General features: G+C 45.2%; 2 protein-coding genes across 14 annotated transcripts in view; one reads left to right on the top strand and one right to left on the bottom strand.

Annotated features, from left to right (window-relative positions):
• Nucleotides 1-11,315, top strand: part of PTPN1 (protein tyrosine phosphatase non-receptor type 1) — a 76,507-nt gene extending 65,192 nt beyond the window's left edge. For all 3 annotated transcript variants that reach the window (XM_060185440.1, XM_007533132.3, XM_060185446.1), the window contains 5 exons: nt 871-1,008; nt 5,170-5,379; nt 5,776-5,937; nt 6,395-6,618; nt 7,479-11,315. In XM_060185440.1, coding sequence (XP_060041423.1) covers nt 871-1,008; nt 5,170-5,379; nt 5,776-5,937; nt 6,395-6,618; nt 7,479-7,665 — 921 coding nt within the window. In that variant the 3' untranslated portion in view covers nt 7,666-11,315. The remainder of the gene's footprint in view (nt 1-870; nt 1,009-5,169; nt 5,380-5,775; nt 5,938-6,394; nt 6,619-7,478) is intronic.
• Nucleotides 11,316-12,014: 699 nt separating this feature from the next.
• The window catches only part of RIPOR3 (RIPOR family member 3), a 94,072-nt gene continuing 89,931 nt past the window's right edge, over nt 12,015-16,155 (bottom strand). For all 11 annotated transcript variants that reach the window (XM_060185372.1, XM_060185393.1, XM_060185377.1 and 8 more), the window contains 3 exons: nt 15,212-15,295; nt 13,697-13,787; nt 12,015-13,074 (listed from right to left, as the gene is read on the bottom strand). In XM_060185372.1, coding sequence (XP_060041355.1) covers nt 12,974-13,074; nt 13,697-13,787; nt 15,212-15,295 — 276 coding nt within the window. In that variant the 3' untranslated portion in view covers nt 12,015-12,973. The remainder of the gene's footprint in view (nt 13,075-13,696; nt 13,788-15,211; nt 15,296-16,155) is intronic.

Raw genomic sequence — 16,155 nt, 5'->3', positions numbered from 1 at the left:
ACACAGACTTTGTGTGTAGAACCCCGTCTACCTGATATTGTTCTCCAGAACCACTAATAGCAGAAATGCCTGGGTATCTGACACAGTAACTTGGTTCAAGCAAAGGATATCATGGAATTGGAGTAGGACTTGCTTTCTTAATCTCTGAGTAAAAGCAAATCTTTGGAAGTGTGTTTGCTTTAAATAAAAAGCAAATGAGATACATTTAAATAAAAACCTTCATGATAGGGCAACAAAAGGGAATAAATAAATTTTTTTTTTAAAGAAAAACCCTCATGATTTCTGGGCTTATTAAGCTAGAACATTAAAATTCTTTGAACTGAACCAAAGTAGAATGAAAGGGTAAGACAGGGCAGTAGGTGATCTCCAATCTCAGAGGAACCAACCCCCTCCTAAGCCTCCTCTGAACTATGGTTTCCACTCAGTTACAGCCCTCAACTCTTTCAAAGTGTTTCACTTAGTCTCTCCTAGCCATGTTTTTCCTAGGTGGGGGGAAGTCTGCACTACACCAAGACTACCATCCAGGTGCTTAATGATTTTTGAAGTGGCTGTCTAAGGGAGTTTGTGGGAAACTAAACCTTTTGTGGAGTCTGGTCTCACCATCTAGATGACACAAAAAGACCAGATCCCCGAAACACCTTGTGTGGATAGCTAGAAAGCTGCTGGGTTGAGAAGTCTGAGGCGTTTGCACAGCCACTCCTAGTCTAGATTTTCATAGGCCCCTTCCCAGCTCGCCAACTGGGGGGTGGTTACAGTAGACCCTGCCTGGTCCTCAAAGTTAACAGCAAGTTTGAGGAAGATATCCAAACCTTCTCTCACAGGAATAAAAATCAGTTGTGCACATCAATTCAGTGTTATTTTCTCTCCTAGCTAAAATGTGCACAATACTGGCCACAAAAAGGAGAAAAAGAAATGATCTTTGAAGACACAAATTTGAAATTAACATTGATTTCTGAAGACATAAAGTCATATTATACAGTACGGCAACTAGAATTGGAAAACCTTACAGTAAGTATGGCATGCACTTAAGTACTTTGAGCCCTCACTGGCTGATGTCTTTCTCTCGGGTGATATTACCTAACACAGTTTTGCCAGGCTTTCATACACCCTCATCAAGGTGTGGTTTTGGCACTGGTGAGCTGAACTTCCCACTTACTTTCCAGATAACCAAGGGTACCTGGGAAACAAGGGATCCTCAGTCATCTCCTTCTCCACAGAGCTCTCAAAACATTAGCATTGGTTAACACAGTTTCTTGGTGCAAAGAGCATCTCTTACCTGTTGCTAACTTTGAAGCTGCAGTGGGACTTGCAGGTGGCATGCAAATTAAATGCCAGCAGAGCTGCTACCCTCTTTCATTGTCATCATCTTCTTTAATCTGAAGAGAGGGATGAAGGACCTTCCCGGGCTGAATCCAGTTTTATAGCAAGTATGTTTGCTAGGTAAGGTCTTGGGTATATTTGTTGTGGGAAGAATTTACAGTACCAGCTGATGACTGTTCTTAAAAGATGGTCTTAAAACATTTCAAGACACAGCCAGGGAAATGGCTCAGGCTTTTAGAGCGTAGCACTTGGAAGCCTGAGGCTTTCAGCTCAGTGTTTATCTCATCTGAAACATTGGGGAAAGAAAAAAAAAAAAGACATGCTGCTAAGAGGCACCACAGAAAACCTGACCCATGGGGATTCTGAGTGATTTGCCTGGAGAATTCCCATCAGTCTGAGGAGACCACACACTGCGCTAGGAACCCTGGACAGGCACTCAAGGCAATGCCGAAATACTATCCGCATGGTGGTCAGCATCTGTCCCCTGGAACTAAACTGTCTTGTGTTGATTCCTGGCCCACATATCAGACGGTCAGACTTTGGACAAGGATTTCATTTCTCAGTTTCCTTTCTTGTCAGATGGAGTTTGTCAAGGTGTCAGGTGGTATTGTGTGAAATATTAGAACAGCACCAGCCTCAAAGCATGTGCCCACTTCCAGTCAGCAGGTTACTTGGGGTTGAGGTAACATTATCCAGGGAGCAAGACAGACGAACAATTTGGACTAGAGACTAGACAGTGGGTAGGGGGTTATTTACTAAGTCATGCCTGAAGAGTAAGCATTGACTCCTGAGTTGCATTCATACCTTAGCTTGCAACTTACGGCTTTATAGTCTCCAGGACTCCTGTTGCCGAATTACTAGTTGTAGTAAAATCCAGAATTTAGTAATGGTTACAGTGAAGTAGAGAAGAGGTTAAAATTGTGTGGCTCCCAGAGGGATAGAGAATGGGAAAGCTACCATGGGAGGGGGTGGGTTATGGGGATTGGGTGGTGGGAATTGTGTGGAGTTGTACCCCTCCTACCTTATGCTTTTGTTCACTAATCTTTTCTTAAATAAAAAATTAAAAAAAAAATTGTGTGGCTTTTGAAGAATGCAATGCAGTTTATCTGCAGCCTTTATCTTTGCTGTCTGTGTGATAGCACTGGAGCCAAGCCCCGCCACAGCTGTACACTCAGGCTGTCGGTGTGATTTCCCAGTTAATGGGATGGAGGGTTTTCAGGAGTAATGCTGGCAGTACATTGGAATGTACTGGAGGGCTGGGTAACCAGCTTTTCAAAGTCTTAGTTCTAGAATGATTTCCTTGAGAAAGAAGTGAATGGGGGGGGGTATTTTATTTCTCTATTATTGTGTTTGGGGGGACAGGCACACACTCCCAGACTAGCATTTTTATTCTTTTCGTTTTCAGTAGAGGAAGAAGAAGTTTAAGTAAAGCAGCAGGACTTTCCCTAGTTCTGTAGTACTCTGCATTTAGTGCCAAAGCCCAAAGCCAGGCCCCATAATTGGGTGCCCTAGCAGATGAACTATCTCTTGACCCCTCCCCCCAAAATATATTCCTAAGTACTTTTCTTTCCATCTAAAATCAAAAGGGAATTTTAATACTAATAAAGTAAATACAAATGAAAATATATCTTTATTTGTGTAGCAAAGACTAAGAAAGGCATAATAAAATTAACAAGCAATGTGAAGACATAAACAGGCTTAAAAAATGATAGATGACTAATCATTTTGAATTATCCAAGCTTCCTGTATTTTATAGAACATCTCTGGCATCTTCCTGATGGATAAACCTGAAATTACTGAGGTGATTCGACAATGCTTTCCTTCCCCTCATCCTCTGTCTCTGTAAAAGAGAGATTTCTTTCTTTTTTTCTTTTCTTTTTAAAATATTTTATTTATTTGTTTTCCCTTTTGTTGCCCTTATTTTTTATTATTGTTGTATTTATTATTATTGTTATTGATGTCGTCATTGTTAGATAGGACAGAGAGAAATGGAGAGAGATGGGGAAGAGAAAGACAGACACCTGCAGACCTACTTCACCACCTGTGAAGCGACTCCCCTGCAGGTGGGGAGCCGGGGGCTCCAACTGGGATCCTTAGAAGAGAGATTTCTATTTGAAGTCATTACAGTATGAGGAGATCATTTTCTAAGGGAGGAGAGAATGGAATTGTTTGTATAGTTATATAAATTATCCTAATGCCAGCTACAGGTTTAGCCCCAGTTCTATAGGAAGATGTAGTGTTTGTATATCTGGAACATGGTTGAATCTGTGTAGTCTTTGCTGATGTTGTCGTTGGTGCTTGTCATAGACCCTTTCAAATGTTTGCTTACACCAGAGTCAGGAAGAAGTGTTATAACTAAGCTGTGAACTCTGGAAGGACAAAGACAATATCTTTGACTTTTTCATGCCTGGCACATGGTGGGCATGTTGTGGACATTGGCAGAACAGGTCCCCAACCAAAAATATTTCACCATCAGCAGCCTGCTAGATTCAAACTTGGTCTTTGGCATCACACAGCAATGTGATGTGGTTCCTGTCTCAGGCCACCTTCCTATGTCCACTTCAGTGAGACTAGTGAGCCCCATCCTGTGACTGGTTCCCTCTTACTTTCTGTACTTAGGTTAGTCAATGTGAATGAATGTTTTCCCCCTAAAGACATGTACATGTTGATCAGATAGCTTCTCTGGAAGCAGGTAACTTCTCTAGAAACAGACTCTCATAAATTCAGAGGAAGGATCAGTGCTGGGTAAGGCTCCCACAGAACATTCTTCTTTCCATTCCATGACAGCAGACTGGGCCAGGGGAGAGACACTTCGAGACAGCTGCTCTCCCACCTAGTGGAATGTTGGCCTTCAAGCCAATGTTGATCTTCTGTTCTGGAAAATGGGGATAGTGGAAGCACATGTTTGGAGGTTGATGTAGCAACTCAGTGAAGGGGTTAATCCAGCAGTAAACACCCAAATTGAGGAGCCTGTTGCTGCTGATCTTGTCAAGATTCTTCTCCTTATGGTCTGTTTAATCTGATTTTGCACTTAACCCGCTGCACTACCGCCCGACTCCCTGTTTAATCTGATTTTGATGTACATATGACAGCTACCAGTCTTTGGAAACCAAGCTGATTACTCTTTTTAAAAAATTTTTTCCCAAAGTGGCAGTCCTCTGAGACTTAGAAATAGACTTTTCAAGTCAAATCAACCTGAACTGATGCCACATCTACAGTGATTTTCCCCCCACTCTTACTGCCACCACAGTTATCACTGGGACTTGCTGCCTGCTGGCACTACAAATTTCCTGCAGACCATTTTTTCCAAGGATTTTTTTTTTCCTCCTTTATATTGTACTTGATAGAAAAGAGAAAAACTGAGAGGGGAGAGAGGGGCCTGGTGATGGCACACCTGGTTGAGTGCACATGTTATATAGTGTGATCTGGCTTCAAGCCCCCAGTCCCCACCTGCAAAGGGAAAGCTTTGCCAGTGATGAAGCAGGGCTGCAGGTGTCTCTGTCTCTCTCCCTCTCTATTTCTCCATCTCTCCATTCCTCTTGATTATTTCTGGCTGCCTCTTCCTAATAAATAAATAAGGATTTTAATTTTAAAATAAATTTTTAAAAAGACTTTTTAAAAAGGATTTCAGGAGATATAGAGACATGGAAGAAAAGCAGTGAGTGGAGGAGGGAAGACCCACAGGCCCCATGTCAACTGCATTCCCACACCTTGGACCTGACATTGGTCGACCTGGGCACACACATCCTGGGAGAATCTAAAAGTCAAAGTGACCTTAGAGATCAGAGGTGTGCTGTGTGCTGACTTGGAATTAGTGTTCTCTGGACAAATATCATTTTTCTCTTTCAGACTCAAGAAACTCGAGAGATCCTACATTTTCACTATACAACCTGGCCTGACTTTGGAGTCCCTGAATCACCAGCCTCATTCCTGAACTTCCTTTTCAAAGTCCGTGAGTCAGGGTCACTCAGCCTGGAACATGGCCCCATTGTAGTACACTGCAGTGCTGGCATTGGCAGGTCGGGGACCTTCTGTTTGGCTGACACCTGTCTCTTGCTGGTAAGATCCCCCCCTGAAGACCCCAGGAAAAGAAGGGGACACATTTCCAGCCACAGCTTCTCTGTTGTTACTGTCTCTGTAATCAAGTAACTTCCATCTCTACTTAACAGCCCCCTCCTTCTTGGTAGCATTATCCAGCATAGGTAGCTCTATTCCAAGGAATGCTTTTGAAGGTGTAATTCAGGAAGACCTAGATAGTTCCCTTTTCTTCCATTATTTCCCTTGTGTTCAGTTGTTCTATTTAGTTGTATTTTAGCATATTTTCTAGAATTTTGTTGCCCACGCTGTGGTTTTTTTCCCCGAAAAGAAACGGGTATACACCTCCAAAACATACAAAATCACTTTGCACTTGAGAGTTGGCAATGACTTAATTATGTCTCCTCTCTGGCTTTTCAGATGGATAAAAGGAAAGACCCTTCTTCTGTTGATATCAAGAAGGTTCTTTTAGAAATGAGGAAATTTCGGATGGGACTGATCCAGACAGCAGACCAGCTCCGTTTCTCCTACCTAGCTGTGATTGAAGGTGCCAAATTCATCATGGGAGATTCTTCAGTGCAGGTCAGTATTAGCTTTGCTTTAATCCAGACTGGATTATTTATTTATTTATTTATTTATCTAATAGAAACAAATCAAGAGAGGATGGGGGAAGTTGAGAGGGAGAGAGGCAGAGATAGCAGCAGCACTGCTTGCTTCACCACTCAAGGGGTGGGGGCGCGAACCCTGGTACTTGGTGCATTGTGCCATGTGTGCTCAACCAAGTGCACCACTGCCAGGCCTCCAGATGGCAGGTTTTAATTTCCTGGTCAGTTGTTAGTGCTGACACTGAGAGAGCGTTGATAGGGAAAATTGACTTTATTTCCCAAAGATTTCCTCTTCCAACTATATGTCTGGAAGGCCAGGAAGGGGAAGGCTCCTCCCCAAGCCGTCACTTCTGCTCACTTAAAGGGGACCAGATTTCCTGGCAACCAGCCAAGCATGAGAACTGACGGGACTTTCCTCTTGATGTTTGTTCAAGGAGCAATGGAAGGAGCTGTCCCGTGAGGACCTAGAGCCCCTACCTGAGCATGTCCCCCCACCTCCACGGCCACCAAAACGAATCATGGAACCACACAATGGGAAATGCAAGGAGTTCTTCCCAAATCACCAGTGGCTGAAGGACGAGCCCAAGGAGGATAATATAGACGGCCCCAGCAAGGAAGGAATCAGAGCCCCCTTAACTGCCCCCCGCAGCTTGGAAAGGTAATGAACGTGGCAGAGTCCTAACTTACTAAGGGTGAGGAAATTGGCCTGTTCCAGAAATACATGTAGATATTGAAACCCTATGGCCACAGCCTCTTCTTGCCAGCAGAGCCTCTGTCCTTGGGGAGTCTGGCTGTTCTCCTGACTGGAGGCCCCTTAATAATGGAGCCACAGGCTGAGAAGTGACTGTCTTTGATGTTGCTCTACCGCCACCTAGTGGTAGTTGGTGGAACTGTGTGCCACTCTCCAGGTTTCAGACCTATCTTGACCATGTACTTCATATACCTTCCTCCAGGAACTGGGGGTAGACCTGCCAGTCACATAATACTGCTGGGGTAGGAGGGTCATAGAGGCGAATGTGTGAGGCAGGACATCCTGTGTCCAGAGCTTCCTCCATGGCCAAGAGTGGAAAGGAAGGGGTTTTCGGGGGGGGGGGGGCGTAGGGGGTTTGTTGGCTCTTTATAGGCCCCATGTGAGAACACAATGCATGGCCTTCCTGCTGGGTGCCCTTGGCTCTTCACCAGGCAGGCAACACACAGGATGCCTAGGAAGCCTTCCTGCTGGCGGGATTGGATCAGTGCTGGACCCTTGGCCTGGTGAAGGGCAGCAGGGATGTGTGTGGTGTCATTGCGTTGGCAACCTCTGAGGCCTCTGGGTAGCAGCGTCTGTCCTCGTGCCCAGGGCAGGAGGTGGCAGCATGTCCGCCACACCATTGCTAGCTCTGGGGGTTGCCTGGGTCCCTTACTAGAGACAGATAAACAGCAATGCCACATTCAGTTTCCCCAAATTCCTCCCATAAGAATAGCGTCCTTGTCACCATTTTCCCCTGAGTGACCTTTCTCTGCCCTCTCCTTCCTCAGCACGAGTCCAGACACTGAAGTCAGAAAGCGGGTCGTGGGAGGAAGCCCTGCCCAAGGGGAGTCACCACTGAGCCAGGAGGAGCAGGACCAGGCACCAGTTGCCTGGAGGCCCTTCCTGGTCAACATCTGCATGGCTACAGTCCTCACGGCCAGTGCATACATCTGCTACAGGGCATGTTTCCACTGACGGCTGTGCTGGCAGGACCAAGTGTACAGAGAGCACTGGCCGACAGCCCGGCGAGCATCAGTGCCGTGGAGGGATCTGAGCCAGTCTCAGAGGAAAGAGATCAAAGGTTTAAAGTCTGGAACTGTGAAGGGCTACAAGAGAGAAGTGAGGATTGATGCACTGGGGTTTTAAGGAGCCCTGTGGTCCCAAGAATACAAGAGACTAATCTCAGGGCCTTAACCTATTCAGGAGTAAGTAGAGAAAATGCCAAATACGTGTCTCTATCTATCTATCTATCTATCTATCTCTTTTTTGTTTGTTTGTTTTATTTGTTTTTGAAAAAATAGAATTACAACACATTGTTGTTTTTAACCTTTATAAAAAGCAGTTATTTGTTATTTCTGGGGGCACGGGAAAGACTAGGCACTTAGTAAACCCTCTTGTTTCATAGATGGCATAATCAGATACACAGTTTGCTTGGTTTCCCAGGGAAAGACTCCCAGGTTTTGACGAATGTAAACTGCTTTCGAAAAGAGGCTGTAAGGGTTTAGGCTGCTTTCTTGCTCAGTCACTTCCTCTGCTGTGTGCACACTGAGCTTGGGCAGTGCCTGTGAGCTTTCCCAATTCAAGAAGAAAAACAACAAAAGGCCATTTCTAGAAAAGCAAACCCAGCTTCTGCTTTTGCTCAGGGTGTCCCACAGTTTTCCATTGTTTATTTCTCCATCAACCCCTCCTTGCAGTAGCCACCTTGCTCATTCCCTCCTTTATCACATCTTCCTATCATAGGGCTCCCTGGGGTCAGAGGTCACGATAGGGTGGTCACTGGCTTCCCAAAAGAGCATTTCCGTTTTGTGTGGGTTAGAAATGCCATCACAGTGGAAACCCACCTACCCACCCACTAGAAGTATGTTGCTGTTAATGTAAGGAGGGGAGAATTCAAATCAAAAAGCTGGCCATGGAAATCACCTAACAAGGCTTTTTTGTTTTGTTTTGTTTTTGTAAACCGTTTAAAATATTTTACCTCTTACTAAGTGACTGCCTTTGAGTGAATCAGGTGGTTTAATGTCGTAAAAAGATTTCTTTTTTCCTTCAAGGTGATTTTGGGGGGAGATGGAGGCTCTTGTTAAAAAGTCAAAAGCCCCTTCACTGAGGTTGGTATGGCAAGGGAGTGTGTGAAAAGGGTGAGAGTCTTGGGTGCAGAGCCTCGTCTGGAAAAGCTTGGTGTCCATCTTTGCTCCCACTCATCAGCAACACAGCATCTGACCCACCTGCTTTCCAGCTCCACCCCTCTGTCGCCATCTGTTCACAGAGCCTGCTCTGGCCAGCAGATATGCTGTGGCGTGTGCTCTGTGCTAAAACCGTCTTCCCTGGGCTGTTTCTCTCTCCCCTTATCCTTTTATTCCACCCACCCCTTCCTTCCAGCACCAAATCCACGATCTTTTTTGTTTGTTTGTTTGTTTGTTTGTTTGTTTTCAGAGAAGAGCAAAGGAGAATCCCCTGAGCTAGTGGTGCAGAGGAAAGTGGCCTGCACAGGTGGCAAGATTTGCCCACCTGAGTGCTCCCTCCTGATGTCTCTCAGTGCTGCCCAGGTTGGTGGCACCAACTGTCCTGGTAGACCTCCTCAGGGAGGAGGCAGGAGGGGAGCCTTTACACTCCATATTTATTTCTTAATTTTCCCCTCAAAGACGTCCATAGTGCACTAGCATTTTCTTAAACCAGTAATGTATTAAAAACTTTTCATGTCAGCCTTGCATCAAGGGCTTTATCAAAAAGTACAATAACAGACCCTCAGGTAGTGCTGGAAATGGGCGACTTTGCCATGAGCCTGCTGCATCAGACCAGCACTAGGAAGAAGGGCGGTTGTAAGCAGTCATTATTCCATGGCATTGTGGGTAATGTGAAAAGAGGTTTGGCATATGTTTATAGAACCATGGATAATATATAATGAACACTTGGATATTTAAGATACAAGATGTGAGATTACTTTGTCCTGGTTAGTCTTCTCCCCCAGAATCTGCTAGAACCTGTTCTCAGCCACCACTTTCCTAGTGTGTGTTAGAATGCATGTACTGTCTTCTTGTGTCCTGGTCAAATACCACGTGCTTGAAATACTTAGAACTCTGCTTACTAATGTGCCCCGTGTACAAGTCCAGTCTGCCTTTGCATGATCTGATCATTCTGTGACTGTGGTTCCTGAGGCTGTGATGAAATAATCTCCATTCAGCAATGGAGTGGTGTTTTCCAGTAACCAATATTTGCCTAATTCATGGCATGACACTTCGGTGACTTCCTGGTGAGGCCCAGCCTGTCCTCATCCAGCTAGGTCCCCTGGGTAACTCAGACATTCCAAGGGTATGGAAGCCATAATCACACCTCACACTCTGGATTTTTAGGCAAGCAGGGTCCCCACCATACCCCCATACCTTTGGGATCAGCCTCCACTGTCCCACGCTCACACTCTTCTTGAGCAGACCGTGATTTAGACCGTGAGGCTACTTCTTGAAACAGCCTAGAAAACAGCCCCTCCTTACTCACCGGCTGCCACCTAGGTTGGGGTGGGGGAGAGGGGGGTTGCCAAGAGAGGCTTGTCTACCCCTGCCATTGAACCTTGGGGACTGATGGTGCTCAGACTCTTCCTGTGAGAGAACTTAAGACCTCCACGTTACGTGGCTCTTTTTTTAACGAGGAAAAAAAAAAAGCAGCTGTAGCCCACAAGCTGCTCCTTGGCCAGCATTTTCACATTTTGCCTTTCACGTGTTAGACGTGTTAGAAGCCCGTGCAGAGAAATTCTGTTGTGGGGGCATTTGAGGTGTCGCCCCGCAGAGCCTCGGTGAGGTGTGGATAAGGCTGAGGTGCCAGGCTGGAAGCATTCTTGAGTTGGACTTGTTTGTTTGTTTTTAAAGTCCTGTATATGTCTGTAGTAGTTCAGGTATGTGTATATATAGTAGCATTTCAAAATGGATATACTGGTTTAACCTCCTATCCTTGGAAAACAGATGGCTCTCCATCTCGTTACGCGTATGTTAGAGAAGTAGCGAGCTGCTCTGCTATATGCCTTAAGCCAATATTTACTCATAGGGTCATTATTTTTTACAATGGCCATGGAATAAAAAACATTTTTACAAAAATAAAAGCAAAACAAAAAAATTAGCAAGGTGTAATACCTTTTCAGGTGTGTGTATGTGGATGCATGATGGGCGGGGCTGGGCTGGGCTGGGCTGGGGTGGGGGGCATGTCTCAGGGTCTTCTGTGACCTCACAGAACTGTCAAACTGTACAGATTTCCAACTTGCCATTTAAATGATGGGTTTGCATTTTAGTTGCAACAATAAATTTTTTTTTTCTAAAGAACATGGATTTGGGGTACTTCCCATTTCTTTGCTTAATGGGCCCAGACCAGGATGGGCAACTCTTGTTTCTTTCCACTCCTGCTTATACGAAACAGATGTTGTTGGTTAAAATGAGTTAGTTTGCCATCTCAGAAAGATGATGGCCCTGGAGCTGTGAGTGTTTGGGGGCTGAGAGAACACATCCTTCCTAGTGAGATTGTTCATACTTCTGGCCTCAGCCCCTTGCCTTCAACAACAACCAGACTCTTTTTGAATATGTAGGATCTTTCAATAACAGACATGTAGGCTGTCTAACTGTTCTAACTTCAAGAATATGTCCTTAGGCAGCTAACTGCCTGTAAGACACAGTAGTTACTGTCTCATTTGATGTAGAGTTGACATGAGATATTTAAAAAAAATAATTGTATAGTCTTCCTTTCCTTAAAATTAAATGTAAATCTTCCAAAGTGATTTTGGACTTTTTTAAAAAAAATAATTTCAGACATGAAAAATGTCACAAAGCTAGTACAAAACATTTCATATTGTTCAAAGTTGTACAACTGTTTCACAACTGTTTATGCTGTGGCCTTGCTGGCAGGATCTTTGGAACCAAGGAACAAATGGCAAACAGTGGTCATGTGATCACAAACACACTCACTGAGAACTAGGGATCTTCACATCCACTGTCACTTAGGTCTTTGTTTCATAGAAATAGCTTTCACGAAGGGGTTAGCTTGCCAACATGGGGAAAAAATAAATTTGAAGCAGAAATCCAATGGGGCCAATAACCAGATAAGGGTCTTGCCATATGACGTCTGTAAAGAGGAGACTAGAATCTTGGAGAACTCAACAGGACCTTGAAGAACTCATAGAATCTTGGAGCACACTCTCCCTGAAGCCACCTGCTTCCCACCGTCATTGTTGGGGGCCGCCACCCTGAATGAGTACCATGTTGATTTCAAGGGACTGAATTTAACCCCAGCAGGATATTTGAGGAAACAACCTTACCTTCCACTTTGTTTTAGGGAAAGTTAAACACCAGTTGAAAAATGGCTTTTTAATGGAAATTTCAGAACAAGACAAATAAATAACTAACTTAGACCAAAAAGCACAGAAAATATACTGGAAGTTTACATGAGAGTATTTAAGTTGCAACGCTTTCCAATGCCACTGTGGACAGCTATATTCCAACTCCAGGTTATTTCTATATAAAACAGAAACAGCTCAGGACACAATGGAGTTGTTTTTACTAGACTTAAATAGGGATTTTTTTTTCTTCTTTAAAGCAACAAGGCTTTAACCAGCTTATGGCTTCTGAGGCAGCTTATGTGATCAGCCCAAAGTTGACTTGCTTTAAAAGTTAGATTTCCTTCTGCTAGTGTGATCGAAGCAGGTGCACTTCCTGACACATCACTCAAGGCTCTTGACTGGTAGCATTTTCTCCCTTCCTTTGTGCTGTTGAAGACAGTGGTAAGATTCACCAGTCAGTGGGCCACACTCAGTCTCCACTCTGGCCCATGGCTACACAGCTGCAGCATTAGCAAATGAATGGTAGATACCCTGGCTGTGCCCTCCTACCTTCCCCAGCTCCCCAGGGTGACAGCTCACTGCTAATGACTCAGCCATGCTCGCTCCTTTGAGAGGGCAGTCAGCCTGCTTGCCACCCTAATCCCAGTCTTTATCCCACTGAACCAACCGACCTGCAGGTTCCGTCAAGTTTGGCACATTTGACTGGAGCTGCCCTGAATCTGTATCCTGAAGAAAGGCAGACAGTCTGAATACCAAAAAGTCAGTGGCTTGATTTGAAGTTACGCAGCTCATGAAATGTTGTGCAACACCTCTTTCTTTCCTGGATGAAATCCTCCCTGGTACCTGGGCCACTGCAATTGGTTCACACTCCTGATTGGGGGGTGGGGGGATCACAGTGCATCCCTGCACAGAGCTCAGACCCTGAGTTGTGGCCAGGCAGCAGTAAAACCAAGCAAGCCAGACTAGAGCTTCTTAGAATATTGTGATCTCAACATCAGCCTCCTGGTAAAAGTCTTCTGCTTGTTCCGAATGAAGTTTGTCCATCTTCTCAAAAGCTAAACGCCCTTGTTCACCTGAAATAGGAAAGTGACTGTCACAAGACTGTCCCCTGCTTCAGTGTTCCCTATGCTGATGGGCCAGGCTGGCACAAGGGTCTCAGCTGCTGCTGTAAAGGGTTGGGGGCAGGGTGGATTGAGTACATTCAGAGAGCTCCTAACTGGCTGACTTGGTTAGGCCTGGGGCTTCCCCCTGTATCCAAGACAGTCTACAGAACTTAAATCCTGCCTTGCATCTGTGACTGATTCCCAGTGTTTTAAGATGGCAGTAAAGTGCTTCTTGACCCCTCAACCATGAAAGAAGCCTGCGTTGGTCAAATGCACTTAAATGAGTCGTGTGCATACCTTGCATTTTTTTTAAATTTATTATATTTATTTATTGGATAGACAGTCATTGAATGGGGAGGGGGCGCTAGAGAGAGAGACAGACACCTGCAACACTGCTTCACCACTTGCAAAGTTTTCTCCCTGCATGTGGGGACTGGAAGCTCAAACCCAGGTCCTTGTGCATCATAAGGTGCTCTCAACTAGGTGCACCACCACCCGGCCCCTCATGCCTTGCATCTTACTGCGCACAGCCATTCTGTAAGGAGCCTGGGAACCCTAACTGCTGTGTGTGTACATCCAGCACGGATTTTACCAAATGACAGCGTGGTTTCCCGGGCTGCTGCCCGCACGGCCTCCACACGAGACTGGCACAGGCTGACGATCTGGTCAATGCTTTCAATACCCTGTGTGAGGTTGGAGAAAAAAGTCCATCTCAAAAAGCAAACACAGTCCACTTTATCCAGTAAACCCAGCAGGACCAGGTTAGCACAGTCCCCTTTCTGAAGGCTTCCGCATTGTTTCTGTGGGCTCCAGTTCATCCGTTGCATTGGGAGAAAGGTCTTATCTGTTCAACCCTCACACCTAGTAAGCCAGGCCAGCAGCAGAGCTTTTTGGGCACCTTCTGAAAGGCCTGTCTGCTTCTAAGCCTTCTGCCTCCTCTCTGCTCTGCCAGCCTTGCCCCTCTCAGAGCTGGCACCGGAGTGCACTTTTGCTCATCTGGGCACTCTTGCCTTTCTCTGACTAGTTACACAGTTATAGTCAAATGCTCCTTGGTCTTCCTGAGTTTCATCCGTATTGGATGTTTTTTACTGCATTCTTCGTCTAGCAAATGAAGGAGTTCTGATTTGCCATTGGTTTACAATATGAGGATTTTAGGAGTAGAGTTCCCAGCTATGGCAAGGTTTTGTTGTTGTTATTTTTAATGCACGTGGATATGAGGTAAAACACGCACTCACGGAAATGTATCCAGAATGCCGGTGTTCTTTCGCTTTGAAACAACCCAGTCTTTATTAAACCCACTGAACCAACCGACCTGTAGGGAGCCGCCAAGTTCAGCACATTTGACTGGAGCTGCCCTGAATCTGTATCCCGGGGAAAGGCAGACAGTCTGAATACCAAAAAGTCAGTGGCTTGATTTGAAGTTATGCAGCTCTGTGTTCAAATATGGCATAAGGAAATTGTTGAGAACTGTATTCTTAAAGCTTCATGTAAAAAAAATAAAATAAAGCACAACAGTGTGACTTAGAGATGGATAAAGAACCTCAATGTCTACCGTCTGAGAGGTGGGGAGCAGGTTAAGATATACACTTGATACATAGAATTCTAAGGCACTACCTACCAATCTTATCACATTTTTTTTCTTTACTCATTTTAAACTATAACATGATCCACAATTTTAATGTCCACACACCCCAAAACAAACCACACTAGAATGTCAACAATAGTTTCTACTAAGTATTAAAAATGGTGGGTAGGTTTCATTTGCTTTTCTTTATGGTGCCTCTAGATGTTTTGTTTTGTTTTGTTTCAGCGAAGGACATTAAACCATATGACCCAAAGATTTAGAAGTGGGGCCACCTGCTCTTCCATGTCAAGCCCAGCCTCTGCTCCGTGGCTCTTGTTGAAGGCTGTCGGCTGGTGGAACTGACAGCTGTTCCCCCAGAAACTGTCCTGTAGGGTTTGTTTGTTTGTTTTTTGTTTTTGGCTGGTGGTGATTTTCCTTCTTGAGTCCCAGTGGGATCATCTGAAAGTGATCTAGCTACAATAAATACAGCAGACTCCCTCCCTCTCTTCCCCCCCCCCCCCCCAGTGTGGAGACCTGACTCACCCTGAGATGTCTCAGAGCCACACAGGCGGCTTGCTGCAGCTTCACATCATTCTTGGTCAGGGCATCTGTGTAGAAGAGCAGAGCCTGCAAAGTTGGGGGGTTATGAATGGGAGTGGTGGGTGCTGAGAACCAGCCTAAAGCTACTTTTCAAAGCTAGTTTGGATAAGACAGACACGCCCTTCTGCACCTGCTTTTAAAAAAATATTTGACAGGATAGAGAAATTGAGAGGGGAAGGGGATCTAGAACTGGCGAAAGAGACACCTACAGCACTGCCTCATCAGTCATGAAGTTCCCTGCCCCACTCCCCTCCACAGGTGGGGACTTGAACCCAGGTCCTTGCACATAGTAGTGTGCACTCAACCAGGTATGCCACTGCCCAGCCCCCCTTTCCTACCTTCTAAGCAAAAATCAGGGCATGGTCTATTAAGTCCTGAATAGATGCACAGTTTTGAGATGTATACTACAGTATACAGTGTCTCTCTAAGAAACACTGGTTCCTCGACTAATGGCTTATAGTCTAAAAGCTCTTTGTCTACTTGTGAAGTGTTCTGAAGTCGCTATCTGTAGAAAATGCTAAACCAGAGAAACCAGGTGTGGAGCTAGGGCCAGCAGCACAGCAGCAGAAATGAAGGAAGGCCGAGAAGGAGCTGGTTGGGGTGTGTGTGTGTGTGTGTGTGTGTGTGTGTGTGTGTGTGTGTGTGTGTGTGTGTGTGTGTGGTGTGTGTGGTGTGTGTGGTGTGTGTGTGTGTGTGTGTGTGTGTGTGTGTGTGTGTGTGTGTTGCTCCCTCTGACCTGATGGGACCATTCTACTCTTCACTGTGGAATCATGAAGTCTAGTCACTATTCTGGCAAATCCGCTCCTCCAATATCCAGTTCCTTTCCAAGGTCCTGTCTAAGGGTTGAAGCCGTTTCTGCAGCATCAGAGCTCACACACCTCCTACTG

This window comes from Erinaceus europaeus, chromosome 1, assembly GCF_950295315.1.
Source record: "Erinaceus europaeus chromosome 1, mEriEur2.1, whole genome shotgun sequence".
Lineage (NCBI taxonomy): Eukaryota > Metazoa > Chordata > Mammalia > Eulipotyphla > Erinaceidae > Erinaceus > Erinaceus europaeus.
This window is presented reverse-complemented; position numbering and strand designations above follow the sequence as displayed.